A 23,347-nucleotide genomic window follows, 5' to 3' on the forward strand; every position below is an offset into this window, starting at 1 on the left:
AGGTATAGCAAAGAAGTGTTCTCATTTAAAAGCCAAACATATTGCATGTGATACAAAAAGAACAGTAGAACAGAGTATTAGCATGTGAAAGAAACATGTTGCAATTATGTGAAATACTGCTTTTTATATTTTATTAACAAGCAAGCATCCCTGGAATTGGGTCTAAATAAAAATATTTCATTAACCAATCAGAATACAAGGGAGTTATATAAATTTATTTTACGGAGCATTGATTAGTTTTGAAAATTCCCATTTGTACTGTTTTAATTTCATCTTTTATTTAAAAAATCACTAAAAGGACACAACCCACAAAAATACAATCTGTATCTGCTCTATATTTACAGATAACTGGTCACTATTAAGGCACAGATTTAAAACTAACATTTTTATGTAGCAAGTCAAATATTTGTGCATAATACAACACTAACAATACGGTATGCTGTACTGTCATATTCCCTTTGTGGAATCAAAAGAAGTGAGAAATTCTTTTTCCAGTGTGTTCTTCTTTTTTTGTGTGTGTGAAGCCCTATTGAAAATAACGTTGTTAATGGGAAATTCTTCACTTTGGTGTAGATGATGATAAGCACTGCTCAGCAAAAGACCACATCAACTTAATACTGTAATAACTTCTGTTTCCAAATATAATACTGTCTAGATATATAGCATGCACTTATGAAAGACTAACAATGTAAGAGTGTAAAGAGTTTTGATGCTTTTAGGTTCAGGCAAAATAAGCAAGAAGGGGTTGCAGAAAGTTCTGTACGAAGTGTTGTTGAGTATTTCAATAAAAGGTCTTATAAGATCAACATGACTGAAAACAACTTGATTTTCAAACAATGGTCTTGAAAACGCAAACATTTAAATGAAAGCTTGTTTGTAAGCACATGTATCAGTCCACATCAATGGAGCTATCTATGTGCTTAGAAGCAAACGTAAGAGTAAATAGCTTTAGAATTAGAAATTGTGGCTTCCACAAGGGTTTGCATGAAGTTCTCTTTCCTGTGTAACAAACACACACACAAATACCTCACAAATAAGTGGATATTTGCCTATGGCATTTGAACACAGTAGCTTTGATGTGAACAACTGTGTGCATGCAAGATGCAGTTCTATCCATTCTAATCCGAAGTACAATTTTAAACCCAGAGGAAGCTAACTGCTACTTGATCTACAGTGGAAGTCACCCAGCTATACACCATTAAGTAGATATGGCTGAAATGAGTACTGAGCAGTTATTTTTTGTTAGCCACAATAGGCTTTATATCATTGCTTGATCATCTATGCCCTCAAGTAATAACTTCTTGAAATTCCCTTTGTGTGTGCAAATCTCTTGACCTCATTTTGTTTTTCTCACCTTAAAAGAATTATCCATGGAAAGTGTCAAAACTATTTCTCACCCATTTTTGCATAAAAACCAACTACTGTAAATGTTACTCTAATGCCTTCTGTTAAGAGCACTTGACAGTGGTTTATGTCCATCTCAAAAGGCTTGTACACTGAACATAAATAATACATTACAGTAGAGGTAATTCACAACATTTCTTATGGGAAAGCTTTTCAACAAATTAATGCTTGGAAATTTTATATTGCATTGCAGAAAGAGGCACTTTATGAATTCCTTCATTATATGAGAACCCTTCATAAACCCATAACAAGACATCTGTAAAGACAGAGGAATAATATTGCCAAATTATTCAGACTTTCACAGTGTAAGAATGCAATAGTTAGCTCTAGCCACTTATAATATCGACTCTGTTGAACATAACTTGTTTCAGAAATAGTTCATCTCCAGAGTTTTAAACACTTCTGCAGCTGACCATTACACATCTAAACTGAACAAAACAGATGCTATTACACCTATTTCATGTTGGTCACTTATTCGCTGCATGCATAGTCATGTAAGTAATATGCGTCATTTATTAAATGGCAACAGTGCCGTCTTGTCAAATTAGATTAGTTGTATTTAATCAAACTGACAGCCCAGAGCTCTAGTTTGATGAATGCCTTTCATTCTCTACCATAAATCTGCAGTAGATCAGTTTAATGTTACATATTGTAGGTGTATAGGATCTAAAAATAAAAGTCTGATATAAATAAGTGTCCTTTAGTGGCAGGATACTAAAAATAGCCCTTTGCTTTAAGACAACCATTAAAAACAGTTTTAGCATAAAGGCAGCAGTTAAATATGATGACCGCAAAGGGTTAATATTGCAAGGTCCATTTTGGTCTTTCATTGCATCTGTTACAGTTAGCGAATTTCATTGCAAGCAGTACTAGACTGCTTCATGAGAGCATAATAGGACTGGTCCACTACCGTGTGGCTGGATTTTGGAACAATCTCTTCAGGTAGCTACTGGGGAGACAGAGAGAAGGGAAATCTGCATAAGAACCAGTTCCTAGTACCATTAGAGTGAGAAGTGACTTAATGCAGGAACATTGAAAAAAATTTGATTAGTGCCAATATAAAAATCAATATGGAAATGAAAGAAATAAATTTCCACAGGACAAGAAATCAGAACATGTAAAGTGCAGAAAGACCTCAATAATTATTTTAAGCAGTACCAGAAAAATCCATCTTGATAAAACCAACATCTATGCTCTCTGGCATCCCAGCTCTTCATTCTTCCTTCATTCAACAAAGTAAAAATTCAGTGCATACATTATAGTTATAGGTAATAAAATACTAAACAAAGAACCCTATATTATTATTATTGCAAAATCTGTCCAATCTACATGAGTAAAACATAACCCACATTTGGTGTTTTGAAAGACAGAAAATGTGTTTTCTCTTTTTTGGCACAGTACTGTGCAGACAAAATGCTTTGGTCCTTGATACCCAAACTCCCAAAGTGCAGAGGGTGGTGTGCAGTGAAGGCTGTCCACAGGATTGCCATGTCCATCTTTACAGTTGACTTTTTGAGCCACAACTTACTGCTACCAGCGACCGCTGACACTAGCAATGTCCGAATGATACTGACGTGGCAGTCTTCCACTCGCTCCACCTTCAAGGAATGAGGCACGTATGTTTGCTGGGTCAAACAGCTTTCTTCGGTTTTTATTCAGCTCTACAAAGTAAATAAAACACCCCTCAGATACAAGTGTTTATTTATTTATTTTTAAATCAAAACAACCCAAACTTCTATTTCAGTAAGAACGCTTTAGATACAGAACAGTATCAACTGAGAACGTCAGTGAGGTACTCATTCAGTTTAATCAGGATAGTAGGAGTGCCAGGGTAAGACTCTGTAGAAGCTGATTGGGAAGCAAGCATCTATTCATCGCAGTTCTTAATTTGCACTGATACAGTATGGAGTTGATACTTTTTTTTTGCAATGATGCTTTAGATCAAATTGCCACAGCTGAAATAATTTTAAAAGGTTCTGCTACCGAACTCAAAGGCTGCAGTCTTCTGAAGGGACATGCACATAGAATGTATAGTTGCAGCACAACCATGTTATATAAAATGAGACGACAAAAAAGAAAACTTAGCATCTCAATCATTTCCCAGTGCACGTATCTTTAACAATAACATTGAAACAGTATTTTACTATGGATTTTATTAAAAAATGGCGCTCGCCTCTTATTCAAATACACACCCTAAGTTTGTATTAGCAAATGCTCATCCAAAATGATTTTTCTTTCCCCACTTATCTGTTCTTATGAGCAAACCAGATGTGACAGACAAATCACTGAAAGATTACAGAATTTCATGACAGCTACTAAGCTAAGTACATTGTATTTCCACCCTCTTTAGGTCATCACTTTATATGCATTCACTAGAAGCGATGCAATTGGAAGGAAAAATGAACTAATGTTGCACTACCTACCTGAAGAAAACTTTCTCCAATATAAATTCATCACCAAGACAGCAAAGACAGAATATTCATATGTAATATGAAATTGCACGCTATTTCTTACAATTAGAAAACAGAGCTAGGCATAGTACAGAACACTGGAAGAATCAGTATTTGGCCTTCATCTTTCTGCACACAGGGTATGAGACAACCTTTTAAAGTGAACTGGAAAAAAAATCAAGTAATGTGTTTTATTCAAACCCATGCAATTTGTAGGGACTCACAGTTCTGGGGAATAAAACAGAGTTCACTATCTGCTGTGAAACAGACTTTGTACTAGGCTCCAACTTTTTCAAGCAGACCATGCAACTGAAAATTTATTTGGGAATATGAAAGCTTTATAAAGCCTGGTTTTAAGTGCCTTCTGAGGAGGGGTAGGTCACTAGAAATCAAGAAATGAAAACCCGTGTGAAGTAGTTTCTTTACCTGAGATTGCAAGCAGCATTTTTCTTCTGGCACCAAAAGTGGTAATTCCTAGCTCTTTCAGATCTTGATCAGTAAGAGTAAGAAACGTCTGCAGATCGATCTAGAGTGATAAGGAATAGGAAAATTAAACAAAACAAGTTTATCCCCCAAACCATTAAGCTGTAAAATGTGGTTCAGAATAGCCTCTTTTTTTTTTTTCCTACTGCATTTTACATGCAGAGAACTAGTTGGTAGAAATGTAAACAGCAATCACTGCATTCTAATGACTTCTTCACAGTTTCTCAGTTTGCTACCCTCTCTCTCTGACAGAAACTTAAAAAGTAAGCAGTTTTTGAAAAGCACAGAAGTCTACTAATGACATTTGATTTTGAGTATTTATCAGAATTGCTATAATGTAATTGGAAACAACCAGATAGATATGGTAGGTGATTCAGATTTCAGAAAGTTAAGAGAAGAAAATTGCTCAGCTACTGGTGATGCATTTGAATTAAAGCACTGAGCATTTCACAACGTATCAGAGTGTGTACTACTAATACAATTCATGGAAATGCCGTAGAAAATTTACTTTTCATTCCGGCCTGTTACGCTCATCACACTTGATCAGTGACTCTTGAGGTTAAAATAAAATAAAACATCAAACAAAAGCCATCTTTAATGTTAGAAACAACACAGCCATCTCCAGTTACTCATTGAGAGTGGCCTCAAAATAATATCAAAGTTTTAATGACTAGATAATATGGGCACTATGGAGCACGCAGGGGAGCACAGAAGAGATAGACCTGAGGGACTGTACACAGAATTAATTGAGGCACAGCTGGACTTATTTCTCCAGATTGAGTATTGATCCTGCCACACAGTTCAGTTGCACAGAAACCGAATTCCCCCCAGCGGTAAGCAGTAAGATTAGAGAGATGAGAAGCATTTGGCAGGAAATGCACCAGATCCAGCTGCACTGGACTGATATGGCAACAACACACTCCGACGGACTCAGGATGATTCTGTGAGTGCGTGTACATGAGTGACTTGGAGTGCTGGAGGAGGTACAAGCTTGCCTTCTGCCTAGCCTTGAATATACCCCTGGTGCATGCAAAGCAGTTTTCCTCTCCCAGAAACATATCTCAAGCTACAGGTATATCTCAAGGTACACCAACAGAGCAACTCATGTACAACATGAATGGAAGGTCCTCTTGGAGTTTATTCTTCATGAACAAGTGCACAGTCCCCTTGACAACAAGGCAGTGTGTGCAGATACCTAGTTTGCATGGTCTTTTAGTACAAAACACTCAGGTGTGGATCTGAGACCACCAACTGGTGCAGATCTCACTGCTGATAAAAATAAAAGTTGCAGGATGAAACAATGCCCATGCCCAAGCTCACTATCTGGAAATTCAGAGACGTGATAAAAGCTAGAATAGCGCTGCTCATGAAAATCCTGTCACCAAGAGACTTCTCAGCAGTGGTCAAGAGATGGAACAACCACTGTTGTAAAAACACACTACAAACACAAAGATATCTTTCAAACGAATACTGACCTCTTGCTGTTGGAATACATCTGTGTATTTGCCCAAACCAAGTTTGCTGAACAGCTCAGGCAGGTCAGATCCCTTGAAGAGGCTGTTCAGGTTGCAGCCATTGCTTCCTGTCAGCGAGGAAATGCAGTCCATGTAATTGCTGCTACTGAGATAGTGTTCAGCTGAAAGGGAAGAAGTGCACTTTTCAGTCACGTCACAGAGATGTGCGATTTTCTGTCACTTCAACACCGCATTCAGTTAGATCATTAAATTACCTAAATATTTAAATTATTTAACATCAAAAATGAAAGCAAAAAAAAGATCAAAAAACACTTCTCAGTTGTCTTTGAAAATGAACAGAAGGGGTTTTTGTTTTCTTTTCCTTAAGTTCTGGAATTTGTTTTCTACACAAAGTCACATTATGTAAACAGTCACATGGATGCAATTCAGAACCTCATACAGGGCAAAGACCTGAAATGCACCACTGCTTTTCCCTCTCCTTATGCCCTCTCCTGTTTTCTCCAGTAGGTGTTTTGGAAAATACCATTGCAAACAATCACAAACTGCTCTTTTTGGTCTGATTTGGGAGAACACCATGCTGGAGCAATTCCTGGTAGAGGACCAGTGAATAGCTGCATGATTTGTTGTACAGTACAGATTAAAAAAGAATTAAATAGTTTTATAAAAGATTAAAACCAGAAATATGCTCCCTATAAAATTTTAAATTACATTCCCAAAAAGTGCATTTTAAAATAAGCATTTCCAGGGTGAAATTTTTAAACAAGAAAACCCATGTAGCTGCACAATCCTTACCTTTTGTATGTCATAGTTCACAAACATATAGGTTTTTTTTTGTTGTTGTTTTTGTGCAGCATAAGAAAAATAAGATAGGTGCCTGGAACTATATCAGGAATTTGTGTAAATGAAGCCACTGTAAGCACTCCCTCACTTGTTTACAGACACCAGAAAGTATACAGCAAAAGGGTACCTTCCTACGCAAGTAAAAATATGATTGTCCCATTTTGGAGGAGAATTTTAGAACACAGACTATTCAGTGTTCAGTAATAGAACCGTGAACTTGAAGTTTGACAAATGAAGCAATTACTAGGCTGGCATTTTAGGCTGTAAAAGGCAGTGCCTTCATTTCCTCTGTATCAGAGTAAAACAATACAAAACATATCAAAACAGAAACTAATGATCCTACAATCAGTGCAGATTATGCAAGACTTTGTACTGGAAAAAGTGAAATATTACAAGATACTACTGATGCAGTTAGGAACCACTAGCATAAAAACAAAGCAGAAATTCAATACCACTATATGACCGTATGAACAAAAACTTACATAGTAATACTCCTAAACTTGTATGTTAATGTAAGCGCATTAATTTGTCCAGCCAACTCATAACTGTTTTTTCATCTCCTGTCCAAAAATTCCATTCTTCACTCACTAGCAGATAGCCCACTAAAGATTTGTCTATTGCTGCATCAATAACAGCAGAATAATGATAGTCTAGAAATAAGCTTTTACGTCTGTACACCTTGAAAAAAAAAAAAAAAAAAAAACACACCACCACCTTTCAAGACAGCAAAGAGCTTTCAGAAAGATTGTTTTGCATAAAGAAATTCCTTGAAGGTTTTCTGGATCAACACTTGTATATCATATTATACTACCTTGCAAATGCTTTGAATATATATTCATTTATATCAATTATATATTCACAATATTCATTGATACAAATTTGATTTAATAATAGTAATAATCAGATCTTAGGAAACTATTAACCTGATTTATTTTGTTTCCGCTTGGGGCTGCCAATTGAGGAGACAAATTCATGAGCTGTGGGTCCAAGCCCATTATGATCTCTCCAGTTATCAGATTCACTGCCATTTCCAAGGTGCTCCCGACTGTTGGACCGTGAGAGAGACATCGATGAACCCTGCAAGCCACAGAAAGAACATTTGGGCAAAAAACAGAAGTTTCATTGTGATTCAAATGTTTTCTTTGAAGCAGTCCTGCTTAAAAACAGCTTTAATGCTTGCAAACATTCTTTTGGCAGTTGATCAATTGTCAAATTGCAAGCCAGACACAAAAACAGCAGGTGTGCTTAAAACATATGTGGTTTAAGGATTTTAAACAGTTCAGAGACTACACTTCAGAATGAATTGCTCGGTATTTCCGACTTTGTTTCCAAAAAGTTCTGTGAGATCAGATTCCCATACAAATTCTAGACATTAAGCACTCTGTCTATGCATCCCTTCATGGGGAAGAGAACTACAGAACATTTGTTTAGAGAGAAGTGAATGAAGTATACAGTACTTGACTATTGTATACAATGCAATGACAACAATCCTGTAACCATTTGTGAATTTTTTTGATATCTTTTATAAAAGATTTTCACATTCCTGTAGAATATTAATTATCAACTCCAATTACCACTGAGTCAGAGTGTTTCCAATAAAGGCAACATTCCCTGAAAAGCTGCAGTTAATTAGGGAACTGGGTGGGGATATACCCAAAAAAAGATTAATATTGATACCGCACACATACACAAGCTAAAAAAATATAGAATTAAAACAATTTAGTTCTATATATTTGCATCAAATTCTAACTGAAAAAGCACAATTTAGGAGTTAATCTTTTCCACTGCTCAGGAAAATTGACACCACTGGAGAAAAGCAAAAGCTCCTTGTCATTAGCAAAATCAGGTGTCAACTGTGGTTAGCATGACCCAACAAATGAAGAAAGGAATGGATTTACTCCAAGCCTTACAAATGAACAAGAAAAGACAGAGCTTCTACATTGCGCCTGAACGTGGTGACGGCTAAAAGTTGTAAAGCAAAAAAGATGTCGGCCAATGTTTCTAAATGCCCGATAAAATATTACAGTGGAAGTTATATGTTCAGTGATCTTTTAATTTGTAAAAAACTTTCTAGACCATAGACTATAATACCAATACTGCGTCTCTTCAACGACTAGTCCCTCAGTACGTTCCACGTTTTACACAAAAAACGTACACGCAGGGAAGAAGAGTGGCAGCATGATCTCTGACACCGATGATGTTGCAGACTTCTACTAAATAGAAACATGATAACAAGGAATCCTAGATTTTTATTTTCCCCAGATGTTTCCACAATAGCTCATACCAAACAAGGGAAACAGGACTCCAAACATACTACATTTCAGGGTAAGGAGCTAAGCCTGTGGTTTGTACATGGGCAAACTCCAAGCGACTAAAACACAAAACGGTCTTAGAACTATATGTCTGCTTAGAGACCCTTAGTAGTGCATCACAGCTTGGGGAAAACCCCCAGCCCAGCTCAATCAGTAAAGTAAGTTAAATAAAATGACGGATTTTGGTTGTCACTTTTTCTCTCCAAGTCATTTCTGCAAACTCAATATAAGTACTCAAATCTATTACATATAACTGAATGTCACGTGAAGTTCATATATCAAGTGGGGAACACTAAAGTACTTTTTTTTTTTTTTTAAGTGGTTGACTTTAAAAAAAAAAAAAGTGGTTGAATATTTCTTTTAAATTAAGTAGATCAATAAAGCAAACTTCTACAGCTTTGTGAACAGAATGTAACATAAGCTGCTACTATTCCTTTTTCTAACATTGTTTCACCACACAGTAATTTACATTATATAGCTTACATGTTATATAATCATATTATTTTAAAGCAGGTTACACAATTACTACCACTAGTCTGTCTACAATTATTGAGTCATTTGGTCCCTTAAGTTGTTTTCATCTGCTTTAAACAAGTATCTTTACAGGAGCAATATTCTATAGATCTAGAGCATGATTTATGCAGCTGATATAACTGTATGTTGGGCTGAATGTATTCCATATGTGTTGTTAATTATCTAAGAAACATTTTTCAGAATAAAAATACTTAATACCTTAAAAAAGGCTAAAAAATCTAATCTGAAACCAAGGTTCAGACATTTCTCAAAAGAAAAAATTACATCATTCAATAGAAATAAATTTCCATTGCACTCTGTGTTCCATATACCTCATATGTAGTTGTCATAGATGGCTTGTACGATACATGATTAGCTCTTCTCAGTTCTTTGATAGTTTCTGCAGGCATAGATTTAGAGAACCCCAACCCACTCCATGTATTTGTTGGGGTTCTCACTTCAGTTACAACTGGCTTCTTTAACATAGCTGAAAAAATGCAAAGATAAATTGGTAAATCTCAACCTTACTAAAGACACAGAGATAATCATCTTAAAATCATGTATGCTCACAGGCTTCTTCAACACACCAAACAAATCCTTAACACCTTCAGTTGCTACACAGATTGAATCCTATACTTCCTGAGGACAATTTACTCTGTCAGAAGTTAGGGAAACCCCTTAGGGCTACAAGGAAGCCAAAAGAATCCCATCTGTTTCAAAACAAAGTGCTTCTGTTTTTCTTCTGGCGAGAGCGTATTTAGTTTATTTTTTAAATAGGGTCAAAGACACGGTTATGTCCCTTATCAATTTTATAACATAATCTACTCCTGAAACGTGGAGCAACCTTGCCAATGACAAACATGCTAAAATTTAAGCTGGTTTAGATGAAGCATTACAGCTGTGAGTCTTTCTGCAATTTGTTTACACTGAGTACTTGATACTATGTTGGTATTAAAAAAAATTTGGAACATAAAAAATATGCATGTGTTTCACTATCAGCTTGAAATTTGATTAAACCAAGTTATAGAACTGAGCCTTCAGAAAATTCTTTCAGTGATGTACCAACAAACTTTTCAGAAGTCACTGTTAATCCACATACCTTTGGTTGCTAGTAGCTTCTTCTGCTCATAGTCAAATGCCTAAAAAGCAAACACGCAGGAGATGGTTTAATTACCATTCCAACTAAATGTCATTCTAGTATTTAGCTCTTTTTCAAAACAAAGTTTTTCAGAAGCTGCCAAGGAATACGTAACAGTTTCTTGTAAATGTAAAGCACTCATTCAAGCATAGAGTAAGATTTATTCAAGCATAGATAAAGATTTGAAATAATTATCTGATTTCCATTTGTGTGAGGCTACAGCAGCATTTAGAAACTTTGGGCAGAACAATTGTTTTGTAAGATTTGTAAGATTTTTTTTAAAACCCTAGTTTATCTTCCATAATCACCTATTCTTACCAGTTAAAACATTCCCCAACAGTATGAAGTGATATGTATCTTAGACTGCAAATCTAGGTACCACAGTTATCTTGAATAACCTTCTTTCAAGTTTAGTTCCTCTCCATGCACTCACTTTCTAAAAGGAAAACAGGTGAATTTTGGCAGAATTTAAAAAATTGTGTTTCACTACCAAAGACGATAGAAAATTTGAACTTTAGATGTCACTGATTAAATCCATTCTACTTCTCTGAATTACAGATTAGCAAGTCTAAATATGCAAAACTACAAAAATGCATTATTTAGCCTGAAGCGTTAAGCTCATTATTTAAAACAACTAGACCTCTGATACGAAAAACAGCTACAAAACATCGAAAACACCAAACTTCATCTTGCCCCATTACTTGATGCAGTCTAGTTATGCCCACACTGATAGATCTATACAGAAGAACTGTTACTACTGTTTTACAAATAAAGTATATCATATTTGTATGACAGAACTAGTGTAGCTGCTTCAATAAATGCTTCTGTAGATAAACCTGAAGCTACAATGAAAAATGTTTTGACACTGCTTATGAAAACTTGTAAAGTGTTTTTCGTAAGTTATCACTCATCCTAAAGTAATGATATAAGATTTTACACACATTTAAGATGCTTGAGTAGACTAATTAGCCATATAGGTTTTTTGTGCTGAATTTTTATTTATTTAAGCTCAACAGAAGCATAATAGTTCCCTCCCTCCTTCAGATGTTAAGTTGAAGACCAAACAAATTTTTTTTTTCTTGCTTTCTTTGGAGTACAAAGACTTAGAGATTACTATTTCTCCTACATTAAGTTTCTATAAGAAGGTAATGACTGTATTTACTTATTTGAAAAGGTCTTGCCGTATTATGTCAAAAATAGCTAGTAATCCTATAGCAGTTTTAACACAAAAATAAGGTTACTTTCTTCCTTCTGTAATGTATGGTACCCTTGGATGTCATCTAAGAACTAAGGGAAAGCTAAAGTTAACAACAGAAGTTATTGTTATTACACATCGAAAGAAGCCTCCTGTATATCACCACACCTTCCTGCAACTGGAGATACCATTTAGTCTAAACTCACAAGACCAGCCACCTCAACATCATTTCTGCATATCAAAACAAACCAGCCATCCTAAATACAACCCACATCTTGAAAGAATGAACAATTTTGCTGGGAAATGCATTCCTGAAACCATAATGGCAAGTCAGTCTGCTAGCCAGTTTCCTTTGCACTTTGCACATATACTTTGCAATTACCAGGTCTTGCAGTAGATCTGGGTTTATTTGGGAAACATACCTGCATATTTACATATGATGGCTGTGCTAGACGTGCTCTTTCGGAGTTCTGCTGGGCAGCTGCTGCTCGCTCTGCTGCCCGCTCACTTCCAGGAGCCTTTTTGTCAGCCATGGGACTTTCAGAAGCACTTAACTCTGCATCCGAGAGCAACCTCTCTGTAGTACTATGGAACAAAGTCAGTATCAACTCCAATCTTTTTCACAAGCAACGAACATTCAATGCAATTGTCATAACTGAGCTTTACTTCGAGAAGTTTGGCAGCAAAACTCAACAAAAGCTCAACAAAAGAAAAGTCAGCAAAAAGTACACAAATACCAACATTTTTCCCAATATTCCCTAAGTCTCAGTTTTCCTTCACTATGTACCATTTACTTCCAACGGTGAAACGAGACATATTGCTGCTGCCTATTTAACCAAGTATGAGGTCATCAAGTAAGATTGAAGCTTTCTTGTGTCAAGAATCATTACATGCAATCCCTACATAGTGTGGCTTTATGCTGTTTAGCTTTGCTCAGGCCAGCACCTCAGCAGTTCTAACAAACTAACAGCAGCAGGGAGAGATACATGTAAGTGGCAAATAAGAAGGATAACGTGGGTCCTACGCTTCAACAATCATGATCCTGCATGCCAATGTACCTCATATTGGAATTTTCTTCTGAAAAAAAGCCCTATCTTATGCCTGCTCTAAAATAATTGTAAACTCTCACTTCAAAGCATATAGAAGTAATCATGTTTTGAAAGATTACTCCCAGAAGAATAAAACCCTAAAGAAATGTTGAGACTAAATCCACAACAAAAAGAACAAGACATACAAACAACTGAGCCTGATAGTTTAGAAATCCAAGGATTTCTGCTCATGAGAGCAGAATTAATGAAATAGATATTACAGCTTTAACAGTGTAAATAGATGAGGTAAAAGATAACATGCATCTCAAGAGTCATGATAAGCAGTTCCCAAAAGCTACTTAATACTACTTAAAGTAGATTGCACAAAACATCACACTAGGAACAAAACCTGTATTGCCAAGATGTATTATGACTCAAAAGGGCCTTTCCCACTGCTGGGTCATGTAAAAAAGCAAAAACAAAAAAATCATTGGGAACATGCTGTTATGTCCTGAAAGTCATTTTTCTACGAATAAAACAACCCCAAGGACATAAAGGCTGGAACTTAAGAATTGTTCTCAATGTAATCAATAAGAAGGGGATGTGCAAAAACATATCCTTTAGAAACAGCTAATGAAAGTTCCTCTGAAAAAAATGCCCAGCCTTTTGTGGGGAAGAAAAGTTGTTTTTTTTTCCCCATCTCTTCAGACACAGACACAAACTAAACAGAAAAATTCCTGATATGTACAAAAAGTATTCAAAGTTTACAAACAAAAGGCAAAGTGGAGAACATAGTAAACAAGCCAAGTTCAGTTTAAGACAGCTCTTTGAACATCTAATGACGGAAACATCTATCTACAAAGACAAAATAGTTCCATTAATCTGTATGTGCTCTTTCAGCTTACTGTAAGTGAGAGTTTTTGGTGCCTTGCAGTAATTCAACTGTTTGCCTCTTCGTACACGCCTGCTTGGAAGAGCTCATCATCTGCTTCAGGTCACTGGTATTTGCTGAATGTGATGGACTCCTTGGCATGCCCACTTCTACAAAAGCATCATTGCAACCTAGAAGGCCAGTAAAGAGGATAGTAAAACAGAACTCCTCTTACATTCTAGTGTGCTTAGTGAAGTGATGACAACTATTAAAAAATTGCTCTTCTTATTAACCTAGTCTGCAGAGTTAACAACTTGGCCTGAGGTAAATCAAAAATGTAATTTCAGATACACAGAAAAAAAAGCATCAACATTAATGTAGTGTGTCTACTGTATCTTGTAAGTTACTTGAATAAATGAAGGCAAATAAAAGGCAAGTAATATTAGTTAATATCAAATTTAAAGATCATCAGAATGACTATTTCAAACAAATTTGATTTGGTATCCAGTTTTAATAAACCTTGTCAGGTGCTTATATAATCTCTGCTGGGATAAAAGCTCCCCACTTAATATTCAAATACTTTCAGAATGTATTTTTGCAAATATTAATTGCCTTAATTAGGCAATGCACCATTTATTCAAATCAGTATTTCAGATGACTACAAGCATTAAGAAAAGAACATCTCCTTGTTGATCAGTATTTGAAAGGGAAGCAGGGCCTTTACACAAACCTGCACAGAAGTTTGAAATGAAACTTGCTTTCCTTTCCTCCATAAATGAAGTAAAGATAATTATTCTGCATTCAAACAGCTAAAGGAAAACTGAGGTTTTATTATAAATAGCCAATTAATTCTGTCTGCCGATGTCATCTAAGTCTGATCTACACATAATTTTGTGCAAGAATAACTCTCTCAAAAGGCACTATTTCTTTCCATTCACTGAAGAGCAAAAATAAAACAATGCTAAAAAAAAATTATCTACTGGTTTAAGCTATGAAGTGAAGCTGCTATAAAAGAAATATTAAAATTGTTATAGATTGTTTCCCTAGATAAATAATATAAAAATAACATGGGATGTAAATAAAATGATAAAAGCGTGTTTATGTTAAGTTAAGGTGTTTCTATCATCAGCATGGCTCCTTTAGCATAATTTACTTTACTTGACTATAAATCTGTGAGATCCAAAAGATATTTTCCTTCAGTATTGCTGCACAACCAATGCACAGGCATAACGTGTTGATTTAACTAACTACATCAATTGTGCATTTCCGTTTCATGAACTCTATGTAGGTTGCACAAATGCTACCAGACAAAAGAACAGAATGTCAAGGTCTTACCTTCTGCACTATTTGACTTGGCAGCTACTTGTTCTGAGGCACCATGAGTACTTGTTTGTCTTGCCGAATCACTGTGGTTTGTGCTCAACACATTTTCTCCCAGTGATGTGGCAGACAGCGCAGCATACTTGATATTTGAGGTCTGAAATGATTGTCAAAAATGGAAGTGATTTTATGTTTTATGCTTAAGAAAATATTGCAAAGTTTGCTTTTCTGTCTGTGCAAGAAAGCAAGAAATTCATTTCTGATACAGGACAAATTTCATTTCCAATTTTACAACATGGGACAACTTTTCAAATATATAAAGATGTTTTAACACTACTGCTCTATGTAGAAACTTAGTAGCTTTAAGAATCTACCAATGAAGCTATTTTTTTCCCTAACTTTTGTAGAACAGATTTGTTACAAACAGATCTCGTTCTCCAGAGATCACAACACTTACCTTCACGTGACCATTTAAAGAAGGTGACCCTTTTTTACTCTCTGGTTGCATGCCGTTGACATGGACTTCAACAGGAGTCAAGCCTGGTGGTGGAGATGGAGTGTTCTGGCTATAACTAGGTACTCCAGACAGCAAAATACTAGTTAAAGTTGCTTGGGCAGTAGATGGTATCATTAGGTGTGGAATAGCAGAGAAACCTGCAACAAATTTTGGTCATGTTCTGATTAATTTTCTCATTTTAAAAAATTCTCACTTAATACTTCTAGTAAAAATGTCTATGTTTATGTAGCTTGACACATTACTGAAGAAGTTGCCTTTAAAATTGCATGCCAAAATCAAAATGCTCTAACCATTACTTTGTGAGTTAGCAGTTTCTTACCCAAAACATCAAAACATTGTATGTACATCTATAACCTGCTGTTGCATAAAGTTATAGCTTCAAATTTAGATATTTATTAATCTGTGTGAATATAAATTCTTAAGGCTTTCATAAATGAAAAATTCTGGACTTTCAGTTGTCATTCCTACAAGTTACTGTTGAACAATTCATTTAACTTCTACCAACCTGTGGCATTTGTGTTAGCAAGAGATGTTGCCCATAATGTGGGGCTAGGTGTGCCTGAACTTGGACTCTGCAGGGGACTCACAGAGCTATTCAGAGCATTCAACAGAGAGTTTGGAGTAGTTGAGGTGTTGACCGACAGGGCTGTTGGACCTAAAAGGCCTGCAAAAAGTCACACATGTGAATATTCGGCTAAGACTTAGTGAAAAACATTGTGACCAGTTTTTAAGTACTAATTAAAACAAAAACAACAAAAACAACCAAAGTAGCACCCTTGTACATTTCACAGACATATTTGAACACTAAAGCTGCTGTTTACTTGGTGCAGAAAACAAAGTAGAGGGAGTCTTAAACTAGGAAACATATAAGAAGAACTGCAGCATCCTTTATGTCCACCTACTGGACTAACTATGGTAAAATCAAAGCATCTGCACAGGTTGCTTTTCATCTATGCCATTCCTGTTTATCTCCTTCATCACTGCTTCTGTCAGTTTGTTTCACAGAAGCATTATTTGCAAAACAAGAAAGTAACTGCACTTCACAACCTTACTTCCATTTCAAATAGCCTTTTTCTGAGCACCTCATATGGATGAACCACTACCACACTAAAATTTATTTAGCTCCTTCTTGCTTTTTCAGTACTGATGGCAAGTCACCCTCCAAAGCCATTTCCTCAAACCAGCTCTTCACCTATGAACATTCATAGGTCAGTTCAGCATTGTAATGAAAAGAGGTAAAGCAAAACTAAACAAAAAAACAATACCAAGGACCTAACAATGCAAAGGCATAACAACAACAGTACCAAGAGCTGCATTAAAAGCCACAGTCAAATTGCACAACCACTTGTACCCATGCAACCCTCACAAAAGCATCTGACATGGAACCGCACAGCACTGCTGGATGGCAGATTGCGAAGTAGTTATGTGAGAACACTGAATTTCAAGAGCCAATGTCAAGATTTGACACTAAATTCTTCTGTCAATTTTTATTTATTTTTAACATTTCTGGTAATCACATATTTACAGATCTTAAAAATGATGTGGTTATTGCAGTCTGGACTCTGCATTTCTTCTATAAAATGTTGGAAGATAGCAAACTTAGGCATTTTTGCACTAAATTTTATAATGATAAATAAGGTCTAAATTGATAGCCTGCGCATCCTCAACTCAACTAGAACTGAAATATTGGGTTTGGTATGTGCACTTTCATGCTACAAACATAAGTACCTACCCAAATTCAAGGCAACCTCATACATCACAATATTGCCAAAGGAAAAATAATCACTTGAAGAAGATTCCTGTGAAAATCACAGAAGTAGTATCCTATATCACCTGCATTTCCCTTCCTTTCCTTTTCAGCTGAGTGGTTTGCAAGCTTCCGGATGATTTTCTACAGAGATGAGTCATGCTGCTGATTATGAAAGCCTTGGAGGAAGTTTTTACAACAACAAGCCCTTGAAAGGCCAGATGCTTTTGGAATAATCTAATGCTTTAACACGAATCCTTATGCAAAAACACATCTGGGTTTTGCACAAAAACTAAATATGTATATTTTTCAAGTGCACGTGAATTAAGTTTCAAATGTGTGCATGTGTACATATATGTACACACATAAATGTGTATATAGGTAAATATACATACACATGTAAACATATACATAAAAATAAAATACATACCAAGTCCAGTGAGTCCTAGTCCTGCTGAGGACAAGATATCCAAACCAGGACAGGAAAGACCAACAGGGCATGAGACAGTAGAGGGATTTGATGGTATGGTGACTCCACTACTTTCAAGTCCCAGTAGACATTTCCGTGCCTCATACATATTTAAGGCATTTCGTTCAACACTTTTGACAATCACAGACTGTAGGGGGAAGAAAAAACAAATCAAACCAAAGGAAAAAAAACAAACAAGGAAAACCAGTGACTAGCAAGATCTAGAGAAGTGAGCCAAATATTAAAGGCTTGCATTCTCTTTTATCAGTAGTCTATATATAAAGTGGACAAAAAAGGTTTATATGAAAGCTATTAAAGTTCTAGCTGTCTGGAAAAAAGAAGTTAGGAACACCTGAAAAACTAAGTTACCAAAAAACTATTTCTTGGGTTGTTTTTTCTTTTTCCAACTTCTCATGCAGACAAGTTTTTCTCACAGTAGATTTTTTTTTTTTTTAAATGATTGCTAACAAACATTGCAATTATGCAGGGGAGATGTGACTGAAGGCAAATTTCTATAACAAAAAGTGTTTCAAATTTGCCTCCCCATAAACAACCAAAAAAATTTTCAGTATCTTCCATAAAAAAAACTAATCTCTGTATTGTCAAATACTTAATGAAAAATTCAAACTGCCATAAAGGAGAACTGTTATAACATTTCAATTGGCATTTCAAGTGGAAAATATATGTATGCATTTTATGCATTTATGATCTGTTAAGTCAGGAAGGAGGGGCAGACATGTCAACTCATCAGCTCTGAAAAGCTGGCATGAAAGCCTAAAAAGAATATTTGAGCTTCTCACCAACCTTGCTTGGTTGCTTTGGCTTTGGCTTAATGCTTATGAAGACATCTAACTGCTCCATTAGTTGTGTTATAAACTGTGGTTCTACTTCAATTTCTTCCTTCATATCAAACATGAGCACAAGAGGAAGGCACCCCTGAAAAGACATTCAAAAATTCATAAAACTTATAACCTACGCTGTTTCCAGCATGAAATACATAGATTGTACACATGTACGTCATGGTATTATAAGTACAGAATACAAAGCATGGACGAAATGAAGTAAAAGCTACCTCATTGCCTGCAACAGTATAACAGCATATTTTTACTCTAGGATTTTGCCCATCACAGTAAGCTCACACATGCCCCACATTAGCTACCTACACAAAATTAAGGGTGTCTGGAGGATTCAAATTCAGAAACAACTATTATATATCAAATCAGAATAAAGTATTGTCAAGAACAGATAGCAGCACTCAAACAGTCCACAATAAACTAAGTTTGTAATAAAAGGTTTCTGCAACTCATCGTTGTCTGAAGCTCAACTTTTACCTTTCTTTTCCCCCCTCCTCTGTAGCTACATCAGTATTTTCCAGTGATATAGGTGACAACTCTGAAACCTTTCAGATAGTGAAATTGTAAGTAACTTGCCAAAAATTAAGAAAAAAAATCCCTACCAAAACAAAAACACAACCAAAGAAGGGGAGATGACAGAGGGACAGAAAACCCATCCTACAAGATATCCTGGGATTATTAGATTGCTCATAAAATAAGAACAGAGGGTAACAGTCAGTGAAAGGCAAATCTTTGAGAATTTAGATTCACACAAAGTAAATATCACACATCAGAAAAAACTGTAACGTACGTTTTAGAAAGTGGTCGTATTTAGTCAGTTTCTTGTTTCTCTAATTTTTTGTTCAAAACAAAAAGCAGCTGATTGGTATATCCTTCAGGTCACCAGCTCAGTATTTTATATTTAGATAGTCCTTCTCAACAGTACCACCTATAGCTACAGAGTAGTTTCCAAACCTAAATAATTGAAGTAATTTTAACTTAAGGAAAACTAAACCAAGATATCTCAATTATTTTGACTTTACGAAGACTGACAAATACAGCTTAAATTCAGTAAATGAACTTAGCTGAAAAAACAGTCATAAATGGAGTTTATTTTAAAACTCTGAAATGAATAATCCAATAATAGAGGACTTAAGCTTAACAGAACTGCTGAGAGCAATTCATACATGGATTTTCCAAATGTTTTCATAAAAGAGTTACAGAAAGTATTATCAGGTTTCGACAAATGCCTGCTGAATGAGAATGCAACTAAAAGGGTAACAAGAAAAAAAGCAAAGTGAAAACTTTGAAATTGGAATGTCATATTTTATAAGTGGATAGATTTTTGCACTACGGTTTTGGTCTTGTGTGTTTAGAGCACCTGCATGATGATGTTGAGAGAAACACAAGCATTGTTCTTTGATAGTTTGTGAGTGAACAAAAGTGATTCATAATAGATGTATATACAAATAATTCATAATACATGTATAGTACAGCCTGCATTATTATATATGAAACTAACAAAAAGCAAGCCTCAGTATATTTTTAGTAATTATCACAACAGGAGAAAACCAAAGGGTTTGGGATGAAGGGAAGACAAACCAAGAACACGTCTCCAAAACTCCTCTCACTTGTTTAAGTATTTAATTTAAAATCACTACACCTTCTTCCTTCTCCAGTTTGCTCTCATCACTACTGTGAAAACTATACTACACTGAATATAACTCTACAAGCATTATTCTTACGCTTAGAAATGAAGACTTGTAATGCTTGTCAGAGATTATAGGTATTCACAATTCATACACCACACAGCCTTCTCAATTAAATTAGTTACTAGTTAATATTAAAGCTTCCATTTAAGACATACTGCTAAGCAACTTCTAAAAAAATAGTGCTACTACATTGCATACGTCATACTCCAAGGAATGCTACCTATGCACAGTATTACATTTCCCGTTGATATTGTCAGCTCTGCCTCTAACATTAGCCTCACGAGAATTACAGAATCACATGCAAATGAAAATTCAGTAGTTCAGAAAATGGTTACGGCGTTTCTGTTCTTGGTATCAATGTCCAAGTGCTTCTAGATAGTTACTTATAGGACAACCTATCAATAAATCAGTTTTTATTTCATTTTAAAATCACACACTTAGTTCCACAGGACATTTCTACTGCCTTGCTGTGAAACAGCATCAGCTATTACTCTGGTTGAATCAGAGCACTTGGAAGGTGCCAGTAACAAACGTGACCATGGGGAGAAATCCAGCGTGCAGTTACACCTTGCAGGAAATTGCTCCAAAACACAGAAATTTGATTCCACCGGACAATGCCAGAGAAGAAAACAATCAAGCAAAACATACTTCAAAAGAAACTGAGAGTGACTGCAGGCATTTATCTCTAGTTAGCACAGCTGCCTTCTTGTTTTTCTCTGAGGCTGAAAAAAACCAACTCACTGCTTTTACTAAGGTAGGAAACGGAGATAAGCTTTTATCTGGTTAGTTGCTTCTTCCTTCAGCTTTTCAAATTTGTTTTTTGAATACATATACTGTTATTAAGTCTGATTTATCTACAAAACTGGAAACAACAGCAGTTTCTGGATTACATGTCCATGGAAGTTGAAACAGACCAAATCTCAATTTATCCATGTCCTTATGTCAGTACCCTTCTTAACGGGTGACAGAGTCGGCATGCTTTGGGACACAGAGCTGTTCTGCTGCATTTGCAATTAACAACTCAGGCTTCAATAATTTCATAAAATGGCCCTTGTGTAATCCGAAGTTTCTAGAGTAAAGATATATTTTCATATTTACAGGATAGCTTGTTTGCATTTCCTTCCACTTATAAAACCTACATAAAAGCACTCTTTAAACCTCATTACAGAAATACGTAGAATAAGATTTTCTTAGTATTTTTAGGCACTGTCCTCCCAGAATATAATAACCATAATTGTACAAAGAGAATGGTGGCACATTTTTGCTTTCCACTATACAGTGAAGCACTGTGCAGCACAATACAGATGTTGACTTTTAGAACTTGATGGTATCATGGTTTATCCTGATACCAGCTTCAAACTGGATTTGAGTCCAATCTTCCATGTGTTGCTCATAAATATCCATATAAAAAAACCACATGTACAAGCATCAGTACTACAACAATGCCAAAAAACTCCTATTAAGCTTAAAGGCCAATATAACAAAAACCTTTACAAGTAATAATAATATTCATCACCAGAGTTATTTTTATAGAAGGGCTTATAGTATTGAGACTACATTACTAGGAGTGTAAGACTGTGGTGTGAGTAAACAACAACATCCCTAATTATCTGTTTTCCTTGAAAACTCACCCACACAGAAGGTAAGGAAACCCTGCCTCTTCCAAAGGAACCTACTTACCTGACAAACAGGGAAAAGCCAAGTTGACGAAAACAACAACAAAAGACAGCCCAGCACCTAACAACAATAACCCCTTTCTGCACCCTCCAAATCTGCTTTCTACTCTGGAGCACATTGTTATCAAATATCATAAATTTAAATTGCTTATGCTGCATTTATATTGCCAAGGCCTTTATTCAAAGCATACTACCACAGATTGCAAAGATTTTGGATAACTACACACACTCATAGAACACTAACAAAATTAGAGCATTCAATCAACTCAGCATTCTGCAACATCAGTAATAAACCCTCCCCTCCCAAACTCATTTAAAATGGACCAATAAATACACATGGAAGTGGCGTATTTTTCCCAAACTTAATATTTTTACAAGGAAGTTTAACAGAAAGTACATACCATGAGATACTGTCTGGCAAGACAGACAGACTCAATTGTGCCCTGGAGGTAGACAGTGGATTTCTTCTGTGGGTTACTAGGGTCAGGAAAGTGGATCTGAGCACCAGTCCTCTGCATGATATGCTTGATGTTACTTCCATTTCGACCCATCATAAAGAGATGATGCTGTGCTGCAATGTCTAGTTGTGTGCTCACAGGGATTGCAGAAGCCAAGCTCCCAGCTAGGTGTTCTAGAAGCATGGCTGTTCCTTCCTGCAGGGGTAAATGCAGGAGACTGGTTAAGCAGTGCCCACAGGCATACAAAACAATGCTTCATCTGATGGTTTCCGTATCCATCATGCACTTCACATCCAAGGTAAAGAAATTTCGGTTTTGTTTAAAAACCTGATTGATTTGTAACAGGGTAAGATAGGAACTAACCGTTACCCACTATTTCTGTTCTATAACAAAATGCAGAGTTTAATTGCCGTTATTAAAGGTAAACAGGAAGACATCAAATTGCCTGAGCCCAGTGGAATTTCTGTGCTCGTAAACAGCAGTAAGGAAGCCAAGTGAGACATAACTGGGTAGGTACGCTTCCAAAATGTTTGTCTTTCAGTTTTGGCCCAAAACATTCTTACAGGCTTGAGATATAACCGTATGAGACCGTATCAATCTGTCACAGTGGCAGTCATTAACAACTTACTAATTTTATTATGATAAATAGCCTCCTGGCTGTTCCTTTACTTTCACGTTAAATTCACATCTCCCAGTCCTGGGAGATTTGCAAGATAAGTTTGATTAACTACTATGGCAAGTTTCAAAGTTATGTATACGACCATGAAAATATTGAAGTGTTGAGGATTTTTATTGATATATAAGTTTTTGTTGTTTTTTTTTTTTTTATTATTATTATTATTTATGGACATTGGTAGGATTAGGACCTATTCCAGAATTGCTGCAGACCCAAAGAGGTATGCAACA

The 23,347-nt window shown here is 35.8% G+C and overlaps 1 protein-coding gene across 2 annotated transcripts in view; it reads right to left on the bottom strand.

Annotated features, from left to right (window-relative positions):
* Nucleotides 1–351: 351 nt before the first annotated feature.
* The window catches only part of BICC1 (BicC family RNA binding protein 1), a 97,278-nt gene continuing 74,282 nt past the window's right edge, over nucleotides 352–23,347 (bottom strand). For both annotated transcript variants that reach the window (XM_082764835.1, XM_082764834.1), the window contains exons 8-21: nucleotides 22,385–22,636; nucleotides 18,567–18,698; nucleotides 17,724–17,910; nucleotides 16,052–16,210; nucleotides 15,487–15,683; nucleotides 15,045–15,186; nucleotides 13,744–13,900; nucleotides 12,233–12,395; nucleotides 10,577–10,616; nucleotides 9,810–9,964; nucleotides 7,576–7,729; nucleotides 5,813–5,973; nucleotides 4,281–4,380; nucleotides 352–3,065 (exon numbers count right to left, since the gene is read on the bottom strand). In XM_082764835.1, the coding sequence (XP_082620961.1) occupies nucleotides 2,935–3,065; nucleotides 4,281–4,380; nucleotides 5,813–5,973; nucleotides 7,576–7,729; nucleotides 9,810–9,964; nucleotides 10,577–10,616; nucleotides 12,233–12,395; nucleotides 13,744–13,900; nucleotides 15,045–15,186; nucleotides 15,487–15,683; nucleotides 16,052–16,210; nucleotides 17,724–17,910; nucleotides 18,567–18,698; nucleotides 22,385–22,636 (2,130 nt within the window). In that variant the 3' untranslated portion in view covers nucleotides 352–2,934. The remainder of the gene's footprint in view (nucleotides 3,066–4,280; nucleotides 4,381–5,812; nucleotides 5,974–7,575; nucleotides 7,730–9,809; nucleotides 9,965–10,576; nucleotides 10,617–12,232; nucleotides 12,396–13,743; nucleotides 13,901–15,044; nucleotides 15,187–15,486; nucleotides 15,684–16,051; nucleotides 16,211–17,723; nucleotides 17,911–18,566; nucleotides 18,699–22,384; nucleotides 22,637–23,347) is intronic.

This window comes from Aythya marila (genome assembly GCF_965140915.1).
Source record: "Aythya marila genome assembly, chromosome: 7".
NCBI lineage: Eukaryota > Metazoa > Chordata > Aves > Anseriformes > Anatidae > Aythya > Aythya marila.